The sequence below is a fragment of the Rana temporaria genome, chromosome 13, assembly GCF_905171775.1.
Source record: "Rana temporaria chromosome 13, aRanTem1.1, whole genome shotgun sequence".
Classification (NCBI taxonomy): domain Eukaryota; kingdom Metazoa; phylum Chordata; class Amphibia; order Anura; family Ranidae; genus Rana; species Rana temporaria.
In genome coordinates this window covers 45,360,431-45,381,414 of record NC_053501.1, presented here as the reverse complement: position 1 = coordinate 45,381,414, position 20,984 = coordinate 45,360,431, and the positions used below count along the sequence as shown (strand labels likewise).

The 20,984-nt window shown below is 41.9% G+C and overlaps 1 protein-coding gene across 1 annotated transcript in view; it reads left to right on the top strand.

Moving 5' to 3' along the window:
• LOC120920234 (putative N-acetylated-alpha-linked acidic dipeptidase) overlaps window positions 1-20,984 on the top strand; it is a 111,696-nt gene that overhangs the window by 4,276 nt on the left and 86,436 nt on the right. Inside the window, exons 2-7 of the mRNA XM_040332193.1 lie at window positions 9,007-9,206; window positions 13,943-14,231; window positions 14,434-14,559; window positions 14,638-14,821; window positions 17,222-17,312; window positions 20,428-20,523. Coding sequence (XP_040188127.1) covers window positions 9,007-9,206; window positions 13,943-14,231; window positions 14,434-14,559; window positions 14,638-14,821; window positions 17,222-17,312; window positions 20,428-20,523 — 986 coding nt within the window. The remainder of the gene's footprint in view (window positions 1-9,006; window positions 9,207-13,942; window positions 14,232-14,433; window positions 14,560-14,637; window positions 14,822-17,221; window positions 17,313-20,427; window positions 20,524-20,984) is intronic.

Here is a 20,984-nt window from a genome sequence, read left to right as displayed (position 1 = left end):
ACCGGTTCTCGCTCTGTAACAAGCGATTGCGGGTGCCCAGCGTTGATCGCACCCGCGCGTCGGCATCAGGGGGAGAGGGGGCGCGCGTGCACCCCTATTGGCTGCTAGGCGAGATGACATAGATCTACGTGATCTCGCCCAGCAGAGCCGACCTGCCGCCGTATAACTGCGGCGGCTGGTAGGCAAGCAGTTAGTATTCATACTCAGACCCAAAAGGCCTGGTAATGGACTGAGGGGGAAACCCATGTCGAGTAGTTTTAAACACTTTTTATGTGCAGAGACTGTTATAAAAATGGTAAACTTTACATGCATACTATAGATACTCCCCAGGTACGAAATTTAAAGGAATATTTAACTTTTAATGTTTCACATTAAGCATTATTAAAATCACTGCTCCCGAAAAAAATGCAGTTTTTAAAACTTTTTTTTTGCATTGATACATGTCCCCTGGGGCAGGTCCCCAAACACTTTTTATGACAATAACTTGCATATTAACCTTCAAAATTAGCACTTTTGATTTTTCTTGTTCGTGCCCCATAGACTTTAATGGTGTTCGCGTGTTTGAACAAATTTTTTTGCCTGTTCACATGTTCTGCTGCGAACCGAACCGGGGGGGGGGGGGGGTTGTTCGGCTCATCCCTACCTATTAGTGTATGTAATCTTCAGTAAACTGCAGACATGCTTGTTCTGGGTTATTCCAAAGTCTTCGTTTCACATGCAGGAAGCACAAGAAACCACAAATACTGGTGATTGGCAGGTAAACAATCAGTTATAACAGTTATTTACCATGATACTTCATGCGTTTGCATTCACATTATCAACTTCTGAAATACAATCTCATAATGCACAGGGACTGACCTAAGTAGGAAGTCTGTGATGACATTTGTAAATATGAGCTTGGCATAATTCAATAGCAAATAGCATTGAAGTAATTCCTTATTCAGTCTATTGCCTTTTCTAATCACAGGGCATATAAGGCCTCTTTACCTGTTTCCTAACTTATTCTGCTTTGGACACACTTGGAGGATCATTCAAGCCATTGGTATTTTCCTAGCATATCCTGTAAACCAGCACTGCCAATCTGTATATGCCCAGTCAGCTGCAACAATCAGTATGTGCAGGGGCGTTGCTAGTCGCTACCGGGGGGGGGGGGGGGGCCGGGGTGGTTGTGGCGCGTTTTTTTGGCTGGGCGGTGGGGTTGTGTGGTGGTGGGTAAGTTCACTTGCTGCCTGGCTTACCTACCTGACATACATAGACCTACCTGACATACACTGACCTCACCTACCTGACATACATGGACCTACCTGACATACACTGACCTACCTGACGTACACTGACCTACCTGACATACACTGACCTCACCTACCTGACATACATGGACCTACCTGACATACACTGACATCACCTACCTGACATACATGGACCTACCTGACATACACTGACCTACCTGACATACACTGACCTACCTGACATACATGGACCTACCTGACATACATGGACCTCACCTACCTAACATACATGGACCTACCTGACATACACTGACCTCACCTACCTGACATACATGGACCTACCTGACATACACTGACCTCACCTACCTGACATACATGGACCTACCTGACATACACAATGACTTCACCTACCTGACATACATGTAACATGGACTTACCTGACATACACAATGACTTCACCTACCTGACATACATGACATACATGTAACATGGACCTACCTGACATACACAATGACTTCACCTACCTGACATACACTCATCATGTGTCATGGCAGGCAGCCAGCCAGAAAGGAGGAGAGAAGAGCCTCCCGACCGAGCCGGGATCTTTACAGTGATGTGGCTTGTAATTGCCTCCTTCTGGAGCCCGCGGTGCCTATGATGAACGTCACACGTCCCACGGTCCCGGTATTGGACCTGTGGGACGTCCAGCATAGGAGCTGCAGGCTCCAGAAGGCGGGACTTGCAATATCACTCGGCGCAGTTCCTAATCATAGCGGTCTCTGTTCGGCGGCGGCCGGCGGCGCTCGGGGCTGTCAATTGGATGCTGCATTCCTGACACTCTGGGCTTTTCAGGGACCCATTCGGGGGTCCAGCCCCCCTAGCCACACCCTCCCGTCGCCCCTGAGTATGTGGTATCCATTCTGTGTTTCAGGAAAGTGGAGGGTGTAGATTCTGGAATGAAAGAGAATTTCAACCTTTGGAAGTCAAGCAAGAATACATGCCCCATCTAGAAGCTACGATGACTATGTTGCTTTAGTGCTTGTATTAATTAAAAATTCTACATACAGTAGGTGACCAGGTCATTGACGTAAACATCTGTCTAGAGAAACTTTGATAGAGTGTCCCCTTCAGGCTGCAGGTTGTTATGTTAGTTCCCAGACATATCTCCCAACTTTAGCACTTGAAAATGAGGGACACATTCGGGGGGCTGGTGACCTGCTGCATGCGTAGCGTGCCGTAACAAAAAATTGGTGTGGCCAAACTGTTAAGAATCTCACAGACACATGTAAACCCCAGAATAATCATTAAGAAAACAAACAAAAAAGCTAAAAAACAAAACATGATTTGTGTACACTGAAAACAGAGAACTAACACTTTGAACTTCATTAACATCGCCAGGACAGGGCAGGTGCCCTGGGTGCCCATGCTAGTGCTTCCCTGTCTTTGCACTGAGCTCTTGAACTCCAGCCTGGATTCACTGGGTGGCAGGATTTTGTTTAAGGCCCCTTTCACACTGGGGCGGGAGGCGCGGTGGGGGCATAGCGCCGCTAAAAATAGTGGCGCTATACCGTCGGAATTGCCGCGGGATTCGACCGCTAGCCGTGCGGTATTGACCCCCGCTAGCGGCCGATAAAGGGTTAATACCGCCCGCAATGCGTCTCTGCAGAGGCACATTGCGGGCGGTATTACCGCAGTTTCCCATTGTTTTAAATGGGAAGGAGCGGTGAAGAAGCGGTATACAAACTGCTCCTCTCACCGCTCCAAAGATGCTGCTAGCAGGAGATGTTTTTCTCTCCTGCCAGCGCATCGCTTCAGTGTGAAAGCCCTCGGGCTTTCACATTGAGATGGCTGGGCAGGAGTTTTTCAGGCGGTATAGCAGCGCTATTTTTAGCGCTGTACCGTCTGAAAAACTCCTCAGTGTGAAAGGGGTCTAAATCTCCGGATGGTCCCGCCGAATACAGGATAGTTGGGAGGTATGCTCCTGTCTGTACACTCTACCCTTCTCCTGCGCACATTATCCCCCTTTATGTACACTCTACCCTTCTCCTGTGCACATTACCCCCCCCCCCCCCCTACATGTACACACTGCCCCCTTCTGTACACATTACCATCCTCCATATACACACTGTCCACTCTGAACATTACCCGCCTCCCTGTACACACTGACCCATCCTGTGCGCATCACCCCCCTCCATATACACACTGCACCCTCCACCTCCTGTGCACATTACCCCCCTCATTGTACACACTGACCCCCCTTGTGCACATTACCCACCTCTCCATACACAATGCACCCTCCAGCACATATTTACCCCTCTCCATATACACACTGCCCCCTCCACCTCCTGTGCACATTACTCTGATTCCTGTACACACTGACCGGACAGAGTAACTGTACTGGACAGATCCACAGTACAGATAACTGTACTGGACAAAATGCACCCTCCACCTCCTGTGCACATTACCCCCCTCATTGTACACACTGACCCCCCTTGTGCACATTACCCCCCTTCTCCAAACATTACCCACCTCTCCATACACAATGCACCCTCCAGCACACATTACCCCCCTCCATATACACACTGCCCCCTCCACCTCCTGTGCACTTTACTCTGATTCCTGTACACACTGACCGGACAGAGTAACTGTACTAGACAGATCTGAGGATGATAGGATTATGCTGCAATCTCTGAACTGTTTGGGGTATCTATAAGCTGGAAAGTGGCAGTGCACCCCCTCAGGCAGTGGGTTGTTAAACCAATTCCTGTGACAGGGCCTACCATGAACTATTCAGCAAGGTAGGCCAGAAAACCTTTCTATTGCTTGGGCCCACTCACTTTGGCCTACAGGAAATTCACACTTGTTTTGTTAACAACTGAGCTGCATGGGGCTCAAATCCTGTGGTTGCAGGTCAGATCTGTTGGGGGTGCCAGCAAATACCTAGCCCAAAAGCCACAGGGGAGTCCGGGTCTGTCTGTGGTCATGGCAAATACCCAGCCCAAAAGCCAGGGGTAAAGGGTTACAAAGTCCAGAAGAAGGACTTGTCACTGCTGCCAGGCTAGCTGACCCTCCTATTTCTGGCCACCATAATTTTCCCATGTGAACCAATCACAACATCTTTAGTTTCTCAGGTATTTTCTGTCTAATTGCATGACTAGAGGGTATTTTTGAATAGACCAGCAATTATGGTAGTAAGATCATCTTTCTCATCCGACTTAGCCTTGACCTTGCTCACTCTGGCAAACTTCACGGGGCACATCACAGAGACAACTAGTGCTTAAAATGTTTACTTGAATCAGTAACTATGTACAAAGTCCAAATCATTGGAAACAGAACAGAAAGGGCAATTTTTTATGAAGGAAACACAAATGATTTCATGTATTTGTTTCCAAATCTACAGTTCTATGCAGGGGCATAACTAGAAATCACAGGGCCCTATAGCAAAATGTTGTATGCCCCCCCCCCTGCAAACAGCTCCCCCCCCCCCCCGCACAAAAAAAATGAACTAATGCCATTGAACAATAGATTACCACACCCATGTGGCACAGTACCCAGGCAACAGCGTATATTCATTTCGAACAACAAAGTATGCAGTATACTGTATGCAGCCCCTGAAGGACACACATTGCTAACTTCCATGCCTTCTAACCAATTTCTGTTCTGATTAAACTTATGTGTAAATACAAGACAAATAGGGGAGAAATAAGACAGCAATGATGAACAGTGGCCCTAATAGTAGTTTGATCAAGTTTATTCTTAAAGTGGATGTAAACCTGAAATGTTTTATTTTTATTTTTTATGTCACAATGTAGAGTATAAGGTTTCCTATAATCTGTGCCCAGTCTTGCCACACAGAGTTAATCCAGCTCTGAGCAATCCTCTTTTATTGTTCAGTGAAATAAAATGGACTTACAGAGAAAAACCTTAGTCCGTTCCGCCCCCTTGCTGTGAGTGACAGGTTATTTACATATCTCATGCACTAGCTTCAGACAGGTATTATTTTTTAATTGCCACCCCCGCTCCTTTTCTGAAGTCATGTGGTTACTTTTCTAGATTTTGATCATAGCAGAATTCAGTGTAAGAAATACATGGGAGAAAATGCATGTTGACAAGGGGAGTGTAGAGGTGGGCGGAGAGTCTGAATGGCATAATGCATTCTGGGGTGTAATTATTGATATGTACATGCTATGTGTCAGAAATAGCTTATAAATTTACAACTTTGTGTAAGAAAAACATGTTTCCATGTTCTTTCCACATTTTCCAAAAACTTGTGGAAAAAAGTGACATGTTCAAAAGACTAATTATGCCTCACAGAATATACAATGAGGTATTTGCTTTGTAAAATGGGGTCATGTTGTGGGCGTTTCCACTGTCCTGTTGCTCCTCTGCCTTCAAAAGTTTAAAGCCTTGTACACACGATCAAATATCTGATGGAATCAAATCCGATGGATTTTTTCGTCGGATATCCGATTAAGCTGACTTTCATCAGTCTTGCCTACACACCATCAGTCAAAAATCCAAAACACGGTGACGTAAAACACTACGACGTGCCGAGAAAAATGAAGTTCAATGCTTCCGGGCATGCGATGACTTGATTCTGAGCGTACATGGATTTTTGACCGATGGACTTTCACACAGATCGTTTTTTCTATCGTTTTTTTATCCATAGGAAGAATTTAAAACATGTTCTATTTTTTTTTCACTGATGGAAAACAAACCGATGGGGCCCACACACGATCGGTTTGTCCGATGAAAACCGATCGTGTATACAGGGCTTTATAGGTAGTCAGGAAATTAAATGTGTAATGTATGCCCCTAGAACGCCTGAAGGTGATACTTGGATGCTGGGCCTCTGTATGTGGCCAGGCTGTAAAAAAGACTCCCACATGTGGTATTGACATACTCAGGACAAGTAGCAGAATGTGTTTTTTGGGTTGTAATTGCAAGCATGCCTGTGACGTGTGAGAAATAACTTGTTAATATGACATTTTTGTGTATATTTAAAAAAATCTTCAGTTACCAAAGAATTGTGGGAATAATTACAACTTCAAAAAACTCACGTGCCTCTTACTAAATACCCTGGCCTGTCTACTTTCCAAAAAGGGGTTATTTAGGGGGTAATGTACTGTCCTGATGTTTCAGAGCCTCAAGAAATTTGATAGGTCATCAGTACATCAGGATTATTAAATTTTCAACAATACGTAGCATAGCTTGTAGACTCTATGGGGCAGTTCCACATACCTTTGCGCAGGGCGCAGCGTATCTAAGATACACTACGCTGCCGTAACTTTATTCTTTTTTTTCGAATCCTCAAAGAATTTGCACCGTAAGTTACGGTGACGTAGTGTATCTTTGGCGGCGTAATGGCGCGGAATTCAAATGGATGTAATGGGGGCGTGTTTTATGTTAATATGTCGTGACCAGACGTAAACAACGTTTTTTTTTAACTGCGCATGCGCCGTCCGTGGGGGAATCCCAGTGCGCATGCTCGAAATTAACCCGGAACAAGCCAATGCTCACGACGGTGACGTCATTCTACGCAAATCCCTATTCGCGAACAACTTACGCAAACGACATAAAAAATTCAAAATTGTACGTGGGAACGCCGGCCATACTTAACATTGAGTACGCCTCATAACAGCAGCTTTAACTATACGCCGGAAAAAGCCGAACGCAAAAGACGTAAAAAATGCGCCGTCCGGACGTACGTTCGTGGATCGCCGTAACTAGCTAATTTGCATACTCAACGCGGAATTCAACGGAAACGCCACCTAGCGGCCACCGAAAAATTGCAGCTTGGATCCGACGGCGTACTAAGACGTACGCCAGTCGGATCTAGCCGAGATACCGTTGTATCTTATTTTGAGGATACAAAACAAAGATACGACGCGCAAAATTTGAAATTACGCCGCGTATCAAGAGATACGCCGGCGTAATATCTTTGTGGATCTGCCCCTATAACTTTCACACAGGCTAAATAATATACACCAATTTGGGTTATTTTTTTTACCAAAGATATGTAGCAGTATAACTTTTGGCCTAAATTTATGAAGAAAAATTCCTTTATTAAAGAAATTGTAATAGAAACTAAAAAAGCTTATTTTTTTTGTAAACTTTTCTGTTCTTTTTTAGTTTATATTGCAAAAAAAATAAACAGTAGTGATTAAATACCACCAAAAGAAAGCTCTTTTTGTTTGGAAAAAAAATGCACTCATTTGAGCTTTTCATTTATCTGTATGGAGTATAGCTTAACAACTTGCCGACCAGCAACAGTATATACAGTATATGGCGGCAGGTCGGCTCTCCTACGCAAACTGATGTACCTGTACGTCGGTCTGTGCATGTTAAACTGCAGGCACGTGTGCTCCCGCTGCACACGGCAGGAGCATGCTCGTAGGTCCCGCAGACTCAATTTCCGCTGGCCACCCACGATCGTGGTGCGGAGAGGCAGAATGGGATCTGCTTATGTAAATAAGGCGGATCCCCATTCTGTCAGGGGACAACTCTGAGATCTGCTGTTCTTAGTGATCAGGAACAGCTAAGGGCCCTTTCACACCAGCGGACCGTATGTCCATTTTTTCATCCATCTATTTATGGATGAAAAAGGGACATACATGTATCCCTATAGGATAGCTGGTGTCAGCGGATAAACATCCGCTGATACCCTGATCTCATATGCTCCAATTCTGCAGACAGAGGAAAAAATTCTAGGGTCCGTGTTCATCCGATCCCCCCATAGGGGAGAGCAGGGACCGCCCTGTCATCTGCCGGCTCAGCGGGAATCAACGGAGCGATCCCCGCTGAGCAAGCGGATAAGAAAGGTACGGATCCTCACGGGATCCGTACGTCTGAAAGGGGCCTTACTCTTTGCTGTCTTAGGCAGCCCAGCCCCCACACAGTTAGAACACACACCAGGGAACACAATTAACTCCTTGATTGCCCCCTAGTGTTAACCTGTTCCTGCCAGTGTCATATATAAATTGACCAGTGCTTTTTTATAGCACTGATTAATGTAATAATATCACTGGTCCCCAAAAAGTTTCACTTGGGGTCAGATTTGTCCGAAATATTGCCGCCCAGCTAAAAATAGCAGATTGCCGCCATTACCAGTAAAAACACAAAAAAAAAACAAAAAAAAAGTCCATAAATCTATCCCTTATTTTGAAGATGCTATAACTTTTGCACAAACCAATCAATATACGCTTATTGCGATTTTTTTTACCAAAAATATGTAGAAGAATACATATTGGGCTAAACTGATGAATACATTTGTTTTGTTTTTTTGTATATTTTTTTGGTATGTATTATAGCAGAAAGTAAAAAATATATAATTTTTTTTCAAAATTTACAGTTTTTTTTTTTTTTTGGTTATAGCATAAAAAAATAAAAATCACAGAGGTAATCAAATACCACCAAAAGAAAGGCTCTATTTGTAGGAAAAAAAAGGACGTCAATTTTGTTTGGGTGCTGTACCCAAACAAAATTTACGTCCTTTGTTTCCTGCCTGCGTAATTGCCAATTAAAGCGACACAGTGCCGTATCGCAAAAGATGGCCTGGTCATTAAGGAGTTAAAACCTCTCGGGGCTGAAGTGTGCAGTAGACATTGTATGTAAAAGACCGTCGATCCACTTTAAAACTCCAATATCTTTCACATAAGAAATGAGTGGGATTGATGCCAATCAACTTTGGAATTTGTATATTCTCATTCACTTATTTATATTATCTTTTTATCGATTGTATACTATAACAAATGTCTCTGTCCCACCCTGACTTTAGTTCATCATGCATCGGATGAAAGTCCTGGGAGTAATCGCTTTGGGCGTGGCTTCTCTAGTGATCGGCATTCTTATTGGACATTTTGCCATTGCGCCAAGACTACCCACATGGCTTCAGAGGATGAGCACAGATGGGGACCCCAAATACAGCAATCAGCTTCATCAAGAGATTCGAGCAGAAGAAATCCACAAGAACTTGCAGTAAGACCAACAGGTTTTTTTTTTTTTTTTAAATATCACACCACTGGTGCTCCTTTAATGTGCGTCATCCTGTGTATGCTTTATTATCTTGAAATTTCACTTGCATACATTGTACATACCAGTTATTACATCCATTACAAAGACTTTGCATTTCCATATTACGTAATGTTAACCACAGTCAGTTATTTTATTTATTGAACTGAATGTGCCTTAATGCCTATACATTAGATGTTAGTAATTTACATCATAGATGTGCAGATGCATTGTTTGCAGCCTATTATTTAATCCTTCACAAAAATCTAACTCCCAGTAATCATTTCATTAGATGTACTTTTATTCAAAGTTCCTTCATCTGTGTTGCAGATCTCTCTCTCTCTTTCTCTCTCTCTGTGTATATATATATATATATATATACTAATCATAGATTATCTTTGTGAACATAAAAAGTAACTGGGCACTTCAGAAGTGAGCTTTTGTCTTTAGAATGTTTATATTACTGTACATGCCCCGCTGGGGAGATTTTCTGTTCTAGTGACCAGTGTCAGTCGTACAAGAAATGGGGAAATTATCACCAATGCAGACACTGAAATATAAACAACAAATGTTATAACCCTTCCAGTGGTGGTGCGCCCCCTCTCTCCTGCACCGCTCTATCACCAATAGATAGATTCATGCAATGCATGAATCTATTTTTTGTCGCCGCTGCTGCCCCCTATTCAGGTGTCCGGCCCCTTGTCGGGGCACCGGCATCTGAATCGCAGCGGTGGGGGTGTTTTTTGGAAGCGCCTGATTAGAGTTAAATTGGTATATAGCGGGCGCAATGCTGTGTGTTCGTTGTTTACACAGTGTTGTGTTTGAAAAGTGAATATATCACTTCTCTAACACTGACCCACCTCTCAGCCAATCAGGTGCTCGGGTCTGATTACCCTGTCACCTGATTGGCTGTAACAACAGGGGCTGTGATTGGATGCCTATCAAGTATCCAATCATAGCAGAGATAATGGGAAAGAGGACAGGAGAAGACATGAAGGACTCATAGCGTGGAGGACAGCACTGAGACAGGTAAGTGCACTGGCAGCATTTGATGGGGCACACTGGTAGCAATTGATGGGGCACATTGGCGGCAACTGATGGGGACATTGGCAGCAATTGATGGGGCACACTGGTGGCAATTGATGGGGCACACTGGTGGCAATTGATGGGGCACACTGGCAGAAATTGATGGGCACACTGGCAGCAATTGATTGGGGGGAGGAATTGATGGGCACACTGGCAGCAATTGATTGGGGGGAGGAAGCAAACAAGAAGAGTTTCCCTTTTAGATGGAGCTTCACTTTAATGTGGAAGAAACTGATGTCTAGGTGAACTTTCTTAATTTCTTAAAATCAACAGAAGCCAACACTAACTATACATGTTATAGGGCTTTAACGGTACCACAATTACATATATGTAAAAATTGTAAATTATATTAAATACAAAAATATTGTTAAAAACAAGACATTCACAAATAAAAATCGGTCAAATTGTTCATCATCTGGTACACACCATCACTTTATGTGATGGAAAAAAACGACATTTTCTGTGAAGTAAAAAACGACGTTTTTGAAACTTCAATTTTCAAAAACGACGTTGCCTACACACCATCGTTTTTTCACAATGCTCTAGCAAAGCGAGGTTACGTTCACCACTTTTTTCCATTGAAGCTCGCTTCATAACTAGCTTCTGGGCATGCGCCGGTTTAAAAACGTTGTTTTAAATGTCGTTTTTTGCTACACACGGTCAATTTTTGCGAAACAAAAAACGACGTTTTGAAAAACGACACAAAAAATTGAAGCATGCTTCAATTTTTTTTGACGTTTTTCACAAGACATAAAACAACGTTTTCCCCCCACACACGGTCATTTAAATTGACGTTTTTAAAAATGTCGTTTTTTTTCATCACATAAAGTGATGGTGTGTTGAATTCTAAATGTAAATGGCTTATTACCTTATCCCACATACAGCATAGATAGCTTGTTACGTTCTCCAACGCAATTCAGGGGTCAACACCCGCTTCTTCAGGAAGATACAAAGCAGCAAATGCTCTAGTATGGATGAGAGCACAGGTCATAAAATCAATAAAGTAGTCAGTTAGAAACCGGGCTCCCTATGAAGAGAGCAGATCCAAGAAATGTAGGTATTCGGTCAATCAATTTACCGATCATTTCAATAGAATAGGGCTGTGAGCCGAGTATCGAAACATGTTCCATGAGGCCAATGAATTGCCCCTGGTGTAAAAAACATCCACCAGGTTGTGCATGATGTTCTTCTTCTTTGTGATTTATTTAATAAAAGTGGGCTGCCGTGCCCTAAAATACAGTTTGATATGGGGAAACTCATTAAACAGCACCTACCACATGAGTTTAATCTCCCAAATACCACCACTGAATACACATATACGGGGAGGTGGTTGATGACATTTGTTTTCTGATAACAGGGTCCCCTTAACAAATTCCCTTTTAGTGAAAGTAATTGTGAGGTTGCTATAGTTGCCATTCAAATCTGTTTCAATGTATGATTTGGCTTAATCAATAAGCATTTAAACAGGTTACACGCCGTTTGCTTTCCGTTGGTTTTGCAATGTATGTTTACTTTTAAAATTACATTGCTCAGATACTGTATATCTGGCTTGATCTTCCAGTTCTTCAACATTGTTTTTCAAAGATCTCTTTCTATCACACAGGTCTAAATTGCTGAATTAACTAAGTAGGCCCAGGTCATTCACTTATGCTGCAATATTATTTATAATAACCGTGAATAGACTCGTCCTTATGTATGACTTTAGATCTGAACAACAAGATCATTATTGATTACACAGAAACACAATGACATCCAGTTCTTCAGGTAATTAGTTGGATCTTTTCCACCTCCAGTGGAAGTGACCCAACTATTTAGCTGAAAATAATACTGTTCAGTGACATTGTAGATATAACACTACAGTGTATCCCAAACAACAACTACCATTGTACTTTAAACCAATTAACTTAGATATGTCACCATGGCATGGCTACCATGGAAATATTATAATACACTATGCCTCATCCCTGGAAGATATAGAATAAAAGTAGCAATAGCAGGAAATGGGACTTTATGAGCAACATATTAACAACAAAAAATATATAAAAATAGATAAATATAATAATTTATTCGAAAAATCATTAAAACCATCATTTTTTTACATAGAAAATCCATCAAGGTTTTTTCTTTAGCAGTGAGGTTGTTTTAAAGAAAAATGCATTAAAATTCTATTAAAATTGTGTTGTTTATAATTTATATCAAACTGTTTAATAGGTACAAAAAAGTCTCAGGGACAGGAATTTAGGGCCAGATTCAGATACATTTACGTTGCTCCACGGCAGCGTAACGTATCCCATTTACGTTACACCGCCGCAGGTTTACAGCGTAAGTGCCTGATTCACAAAGCTCTTACCTGTAAACTTGCGGCGGTGTAACGTAAATCCGCTCGGCGCAAGCCCGCCTAATTCAAATGGGGCGGGCACCATTTAAATTAGGTGCGTTCCCGCGCCGAACGTACAGCGCATGCTCCGTGCTCTGCACGAACGTCATTTGTTTAGACGTTAAAGTAAATGGCGTCCAGCGCCATTCACGGACGACTTACGCAAGCAACGTGATTTTTTAAATTTCGACGCGGGAACGACGGCCATACTTAACATTGGTTAGTCGACCTAGAGGGCAGCCCTAATTTTACGACGCGTATCTCGACGGAAACAACATAAAGTTTGAGCGACGGGTAACGCGGACGTTCGTGGATCGCCGTAACTAGTCATTTGCATATTCTACGCCGACCGCAATGGCCTCGCCACCTATCAGCCGGCATAGAATTGCATCCTAAGATCCGACAGTGTAAGTCAATTACACCTGTCGGATCTTAGGGCTATCTATGCGTAACTGATTCTATGAATCAGCCGCATAGTTAGGACGGGCGGATCACAGAGATACAACGGCGTATCAGGAGATATGCCGTTGTATCTCTTTTGTGAATCTGGCCCTTAGAGGGCAAGTAATTAGAATGGGCGGCACACACACACATGAAATTGACTCTAATGCCCCGTACACACGATCGTATTCCTGGCGGTAAAAAGCCTGCTGGGAAAACCGAGAACCTACTCGGTCACTTTCCCCCTGTACTCACCAGAGGTTTTTACTGTCGGGAAAACTGCGGTGAGAGCTTTGGCCGGGAATCGAATCGCGGCCGTGTGTATGCTTCACCGCAGTGTTTCCCATAAGGAAACTGCCGGGAAAAAGACCACCGGGAATCACAGCAGGAAAAAAGAGAACATGTTCTCCTGTTGGAAAAACTGCTATGGAGCATACACACGGACAGTTTTCCCGAACCAAAAGCTGACATGGCAATTTTCCAGACGGGAAAACTGGTCGTGTGTACGAGGTCACAGTGACACTGACAGCAGTGTGTAGCAGCACAGATGATGATGGCACCTCACCAACAGTGACAGTGTGTACTAACATTGATGGTAGTCATGTTAACTGGTGATCGGGGGTGGTAAAACACATCTCCACTGCAGATTTCTACCTTCTGCCTTCTGACTGCCCATGTAAATGAGACCTAAACCTAGCCATAAATTAATACAAGAGGATGAAATGATAATTGCATTTTTCAACTTACAATATCAAGCAGTTATTTCCGCACTAAATACCTGGAATGTGTTTTTCTCTAGGTTTTTCGCTGGCAAGCCTCATATCGCAGGAAGCCACCAAGAAGAGGAAGTTCTAGTCAACTATATGTACAAGACATGGCAATCAAACCTAGATGGAGTTAAAATATACAACTATACAGTTCTCCTTTCTTACCCTAATGCAAGTGATCCCAACTACATTGCCATTGTGTCTGCTGATGGTGTGGAAAGTGACCTATCACAAAAAGTCGAGAAAATACTTAGTCCTGATCAGAATGATTCCACTGTGGTTAACCCGTTCAATGCCTATTCACCATCCGGAGTTATTGTGGTGAGCCATTTAGAAAAAACATGTTATCATTGATGATAAATATATGGTGGGAAAAAAATGATCACTTTCTAGCTAAAATCTATTTAGATCTCAAAATAAAATCTTGATAATTATGCAACTATTGTAATATTCTTAATTCCAATTTACTACATTAATGTAAATATAAAGTAACAATTTTAATGCAACCGTTTTGTTCTAACAGGGAGATCTAGTATATGTTAACTATGCTACTGTGGAAGATTTTCATTTCCTCACCCGCAATCTGTCAATGAATTTAACTGGTACTGTGGCAATTGCTAGATATGGGCAAATATTCAGAGGTGACAAGGTCAGTAAAGTAAAATAAGTTTCAGCAGCTTTGTAGGGGTATAAAATAAATAAATTGTCAAGTCTCAATCTTTATTAGGTAAGAAATGGAGAGTTATTTGGCTGTGCTGGGATGATAATATACTCTGATCCAGCGGATTATGCATTTGGTGACCAAGAACGAGTATACCCAGATGATTGGTGGTTGCCAGGCACAGGAGCTCAGCGAGGAACAGTTTTAAGAGGAGATGGAGATCCGTTAACCCCCTTCTACCCCTCGATTGGTAAGAAGCTTACAGTCCAAATGCCTATTAACACAATATATTTTTGAGGTAAGGGTAAACTGAGAATACATTATTTTCATTATAGTCAGTAAAGTAGTGAGTTCATATTTGTATAGCTATATTTCTGAACAGTCATTTTAAAGTTTTTTTTTCATCACACATGACATTTAAGGTTTTCTTTGTGAAATTCTTCACTACCAGTACCTAATTATTTTCAGATCACGTTTAAAGTTGGGTGGTGTACGGCCAGATAAAAATATAAAAAAGATTGCATCTGAAGGGGCTACTATTACCATTGCCTGAATGCACCACCATGTCTAAATCAATTTATTGTGATGTCATGAATCATGATGCTTGTGATTTTCTACAGTGTTAGCAGCAGTTCTAATTCATCCTTTGGCGGCCATGTGTCTGTTTGGGTTTCGGAATGTTGGCTTCACAGTTGATAACTCTTTAGTTGTCGCAAAGTGCTGCTTTCCACATAAATTCAGAGTTTGAGATTGTAAATTTTTCGCAATGGTCAAAGATTAGGAATATTTGAAGTTGAATATGATTCCATGCAGTTCTCAACCATTTACACATTCAAGAAACAAACCTAGACTTTGCAAATTTAGATTTTAATGTAGCGCCCCCTTACTTTCAGTATGGGCACTACGCTAAAGTTAGTGGGGAATGGGAGAGTTATTTTGCTCCCATTCACAATTTGTTAAACTGCAGGGCTGCTGTCCTTTCAGAACTGTCTTGTAGTTCAGTCTGCGTCTCAGGGGTGCGTTTCCATCTCTGGGCGGCAGTTGGCGCTAGAGGGGTTCTGGCAGAGCCACTTTTCCCCAGCAGCCAATTAGAGGAGTTTTCCCTCGCTGGGCATGCTGGGGAGGGGTATATCTGTGGCAGACGCCATTGATTTGTGTTCTCTTTGCGGGGTCCGAGTTCCAGGTGCGGCATCCACCTTCAGGGTGCGCGCATCCATGGACCCCACCACCATGGCCTACCTGGCCGGAGTTGCGCACCATGCAGAGCTTCATCCTGATGATGAAAGGGCCCCCAGAGATTTTCTGGCTCCCAACCTTTGCTAAGAGGATCCTAAGCTGAGAGCTGTGCAGTGGGGAATCGGCTCAGGGAGACCCGGAGAGAGGTTATCCAGGAGGCCTGAATGAACCATCGGGGATCTGGTCACCGCGATACTGACAGGTATATTGCAGCCGTCAACCGGTGACCTTAACTGAAATTTACTGGGAGGATTTGCTCAATCCAATTATTGCACCCTGAATCGCTAGGCCTGTGGCAGAGGTCCAGAGTCAGGCCTGTGGCAGAGGTCTGTTCCTCCCGGCAATTCACAAGTGACATTTCGGCTGCCAGGCTTGTGGTAGAAGTCTGTCCGGGGGCACTTTACCCACTCTGGCTAGAGTGGCGACGAACTGATCTCGTCATTACTGAGAGCAGGACTGCTCTTTTCATATCCAAAGCCTGATACTAAAGTTGTTCTTGTGCTTCATCAACCTTTCCTATCTTGTCTTATGTTGATGTTTCCCATGTTGGGCCTTGGAATAAAGCATTAAAGAAAATTCAATTGATGACTGGACCTTCGCTCATTGTCTCAACTCACTAGTATCACCCCTAGACACCCTGCAAGGTAACTCAATACGCCAATCCCACAAACAACCAGCGGCTCCAGCGGGGGTAGCGCTACATTAACAATTGATAATAAATCAACCAAAACTGAATTTTCGAGTTTTGGATAGAGTGGAGAGGGGTTAGAACCTTTATCCAATTTTTTATGTCTCCATTGGTGAGACCTAACCTTACTAATTTGTTCTGATGTCCAATGACACCAGGAAACAAGTGATGAGGAATGCAAATGATTACATTTGTTACTGGAACAGAATTTTCCAATGGGTACACCTGGTTCAGTTAGAACTGTCAGAGATGAGATGTATTCTTAATTTTGAGGACTTTCCAATAGAGGTCTCTACCCCTGCCCAATATATCTAAAAGTAAATGTATAGGTTTACACAATTTTCTTTTGTAATGATCAACACTAATGTCAATGAAGTTTAGTTTTTAGAGTATTTAAAACAATTTTTTGGCACTTTACACATCTGCACCAAGGTAGAAAACAGATATGCTGACATTTGCGCTGTTTATTTAAACTGAGTGACGTTTTTAACCACTAAAGATTTTTTTTTGTCATTGTTAATATTTTGAAGCATTCAGGCAAACGGAAACAATGTTTATCAATGATCACCAGAATAAATGTAATAATTGTCTATAGAGTTTTGTATAGAAGTCAATAATTTGCAGAATTCAACTTGTGCAGCACAAGGAAAATCTTCAGCTTGGACAATAACTGAACAATTTTATGAAAAGATCATTAGTAAAAGCATAATCCAATTTCATTTTTAGGCTCTGCGTTTTATTTGGATGAAAAGGATGTAGCATTACCAAAGATCCCAGTGACTCCAATAGGCTACAATGATGCAGTCAAGTATCTCAGGTACCCTTATATAACAGCCATGAAACCTAAACTTTTAGGTATTGTTGGTTACACTCAGCAGGGTAGTGCTGGCCATACAAGTTTATATTTTAGTTCAAATATTCGTGCAGAAATAAAAAAAAAAAAATCAGAACATTCTTTATTGCTATCATTGATTCAACTTATTTTGTACGAAAGCCCTTAAAATTTTGTTCAGAGCAGCTTTTTTAAGTAGAATCCCAGACATATTAAATAGTAGACATGTGCACACTGAAATATTTTGTTTCGGAAATTTCTGTTGCATCCGAAAAATAAATGTATTTCGTTACTCCCGAAATAATCTTGGACTAATAGTTAGGCTAGGCACATTCAACCGCACGTTCGATAGACACAGATTGCTATTGTCCCCGTCATTTCAAATCTTCTATCTATCTATATATCGAATTGTTGTCGCAACTATACGAAAATATAATGTATATGAAAATAAAGCATTTTTTTGTTTCTGATTTTTTTCGTATTTCAGGTTCTGGCCATTTGTTAAAACGAACACGAAATTCGAGCGAAAACGAATTCACATGTCTATTAAATAGGTTTCATTAGAAGACGTACCTTTTTCCCGGAACAAAAGCCACATTCACAGTTAGAATTTCATTAATTTGAGGAAAAGTTTCTATCCCGCCCCTTTTTTCTCATCACCACAGTTGAAAACAAAACATTGTTTTTAACCATTATCCATTAGATCGACTTGTGTACAACTAGTGTGCCCATACATGGATCAAAATTCAGCTGATCCTAGCTGAACCGCCTGAATTTTGATCTAAGTACTGTATGGCCTGCTTAAGACAATAATAATTACAATGGTCTCTTTGTAACATACAATTTGCACTTTATATTTATAGAGAGACGAACAAATAGACTAATAAACAACCTTTCCCCAAAGAATGGCAAGTTTTGAGTGACGTGACATTCAAGCATGAACATGCACCATTGAATGTATTGAATGTATTGGGAATGTTGATGCTGAGCGTTGAAGCTCTTTGGGAAACATGCTTGAAATCATTCTAGTGTGAATAAGGTCTAAAGGTAATTTATCAGTGTGATCTAATTATACAGATTCCATTTTGAATTCTAGCATTCTCTTGACTTTTTACTTTGCTCAGTTTGAGACTCATATAATAGTTACATTTATGCAGGTTTAAATCAGATTGGGCAGATTTGGTCTACATTCAAGACTACTCACAAAGGAGGATAGACCTCCCTGATGGAAGGCTTTTATATCTCTAAATATTTTTTAGTATAAAGCCCCATACACACGGTCACACTTTTTGCCAACCGACTTCAAAATCTGCAAGTTTTCTAATTTGTCTGACCGTGTGCACGCTCCATCGGACCAACTTTTTCGGGTTTCATCCAACAAAAAGTTGGGTCTGCAAACGGACCAACTTTTCTGCAACAAAAGTCCGATGGTGCCTTGTCTGACTGTGTGTACAGCAATCCAACCAACTTTTGGACAAAGTGCAAATACGCATGCTCAGAACCAATGTTAAAAGCAACAAACAATAGCAGAAGTTAACCAAAGGGTGGCGGTAAAGAGCAGAAAATAGCAAAAAAAACACGTGATGTTAGGAAAGTTTTAGAAAAGTTTTCAGAAAAGTCTGACTGTGTGTATGCTATGGGTGTGGCCGGACAAATCAATTAGGAAAAAAATCCAAGGGAAATTTTGTTGGATGTCTGACTGTGTGTATGAGCCTTAAGAATGTCAATGCGCTGTAGAATTGTAACCAGGGCCCTGATTCCCTGGCAGCAACAGCCATGCCGGCTAAGAGCACCTCCTACCATGCTCCTGCAACAGGAACAGGATAGGGCACACACCTGTAACACAGAGAAATGCCTCCATCTTTGGTCACATTCTCCAGGCCTGAGACCCACCTCTGAAAATAAGGAATTGCCACACATTTAGCCTTTTAATGATTTTACTATAGCAGAAGTATAATGAACCAGTTCATTACAACACAACTCTCATCTCCACTCCCCCAAATCCAACAAATGTATTCCACACATATCCAACATAAATACAGGATGATTGCCCAACTCTTCCACTGTCCTAACTGCAGGTCCCCCATAAGTGGCTTCCCCAATCGGGACTGTCATGAGCCTACCTCTAAGGCCCTGTACACACGGTCGGACCGAACCGATGAGAATGGACCGAGGTTCAGTTTCATCGGACCAAACCGACCGTGTGTATAGGCCATCGGTCTGTTTTCCTTCGGTCCAAAATTTCAAAACATGCTTCAAAACCGAACCGATGGACCGCTGCCCGATCGCGTTCTGACCCGATCGGTTTTTGAACTGATGGTGTGTACACACATCAGACCATCAGGCCACTTCAGCGGAGAACCGTCGGACCATTCTCATCGGTTTTGTCCGACCGTGTGTACGGGGCCTAAGGGTTCAATTCCTAAGGCTACAGGCTTACATGTCAGTATACCTGGAGTAACCTCTTCCCATAACTCTCTGCTCCTGGCTCTTCTGGTTCTAGAATAAATAGGACATACTAACCCCACCCCCATACCCACCCAGATAAATAAAAGTGTTAAAACGATAATCATGCTGTAGAGGTTAGTGCCCTTTTAGACAGGTCTCTCACCTGTCTAAAAGGGCACTAACCTCTACAGCATGATTATCGTTTTAACACTTTTATTTGCTGAGATCTTCATATAACTTGCCATCCACAGGACTGCTCCTTAGACCACATGAAACGCTAATTATCCTGTTTTTAACCACTTAAGACCTGGACCATTATGCAGGTTAAGGATCTTGCCCCTTTTTGTGACTGGTGCCCTGGCGATACATATGGTCAGCCTCCTTTCTGTTTGTACACATTAGTTCAACATGTATCTTGAGTAACCCAATTAAGTCTATGCTCCTGTTTTAGGGTTCTTACTTACCATGTTTAAACTACTTTGTAATGTTTGAAACATTTCAATAAAAATTATGCTTAAAAAAAAAAAATACAGGTTCTGTGTAAAAAAAAAAAAAAAAAAGATAGTTTACATAATTTAGGCTAAACATGTATGTTTATGGCATAAAACTACTTTTAAGTGAAAGCAGTCTTATAATGCTTTTGTTTTTCTAGTAAGATGTCTGGAAACGAGGCACCAAACTCATGGAAAGGAAAGCTAAATGTCATATACAAATTAGGACCGGGCTTTGCACCTCCTTACGAGAACAGGTAACTTATTCAAAAAAGTGTATTAAGTGTACAAACAAACCTAGTATGGAGGCCTTATGTTAAGTAAATATAAAAGCGAAGAGAATGATTTGCAAAGTGCTCTAACTGTAATGTAAGTTATTGGTTTACAGATCTCAGAGATTCTTTGCGATTTACACAGGTAAAACATGCAGTGTTGGCTATTGTAAAGTTTTATAATATATTTGCCCAACTAGATCATCTGCACAGTAGTTGCTAATGGACTATCTTACAAATATAGCCAGTATCCTACATTCTATAGTCTATTAAAAGTACAATGCAGACGTTTGATTTCAATGGGTATCCAAAGGCACGGACTGGCAAAATGGCATTGTAAGTTCTGTTGTAAATAGCATGTATTCCCTACTTAAAGTGTTTGTTAACCCCCCCCCCCCCCAACAAAAAAATGTATCCTGTTTCTTTTAAGCATGTTATACAGAAAT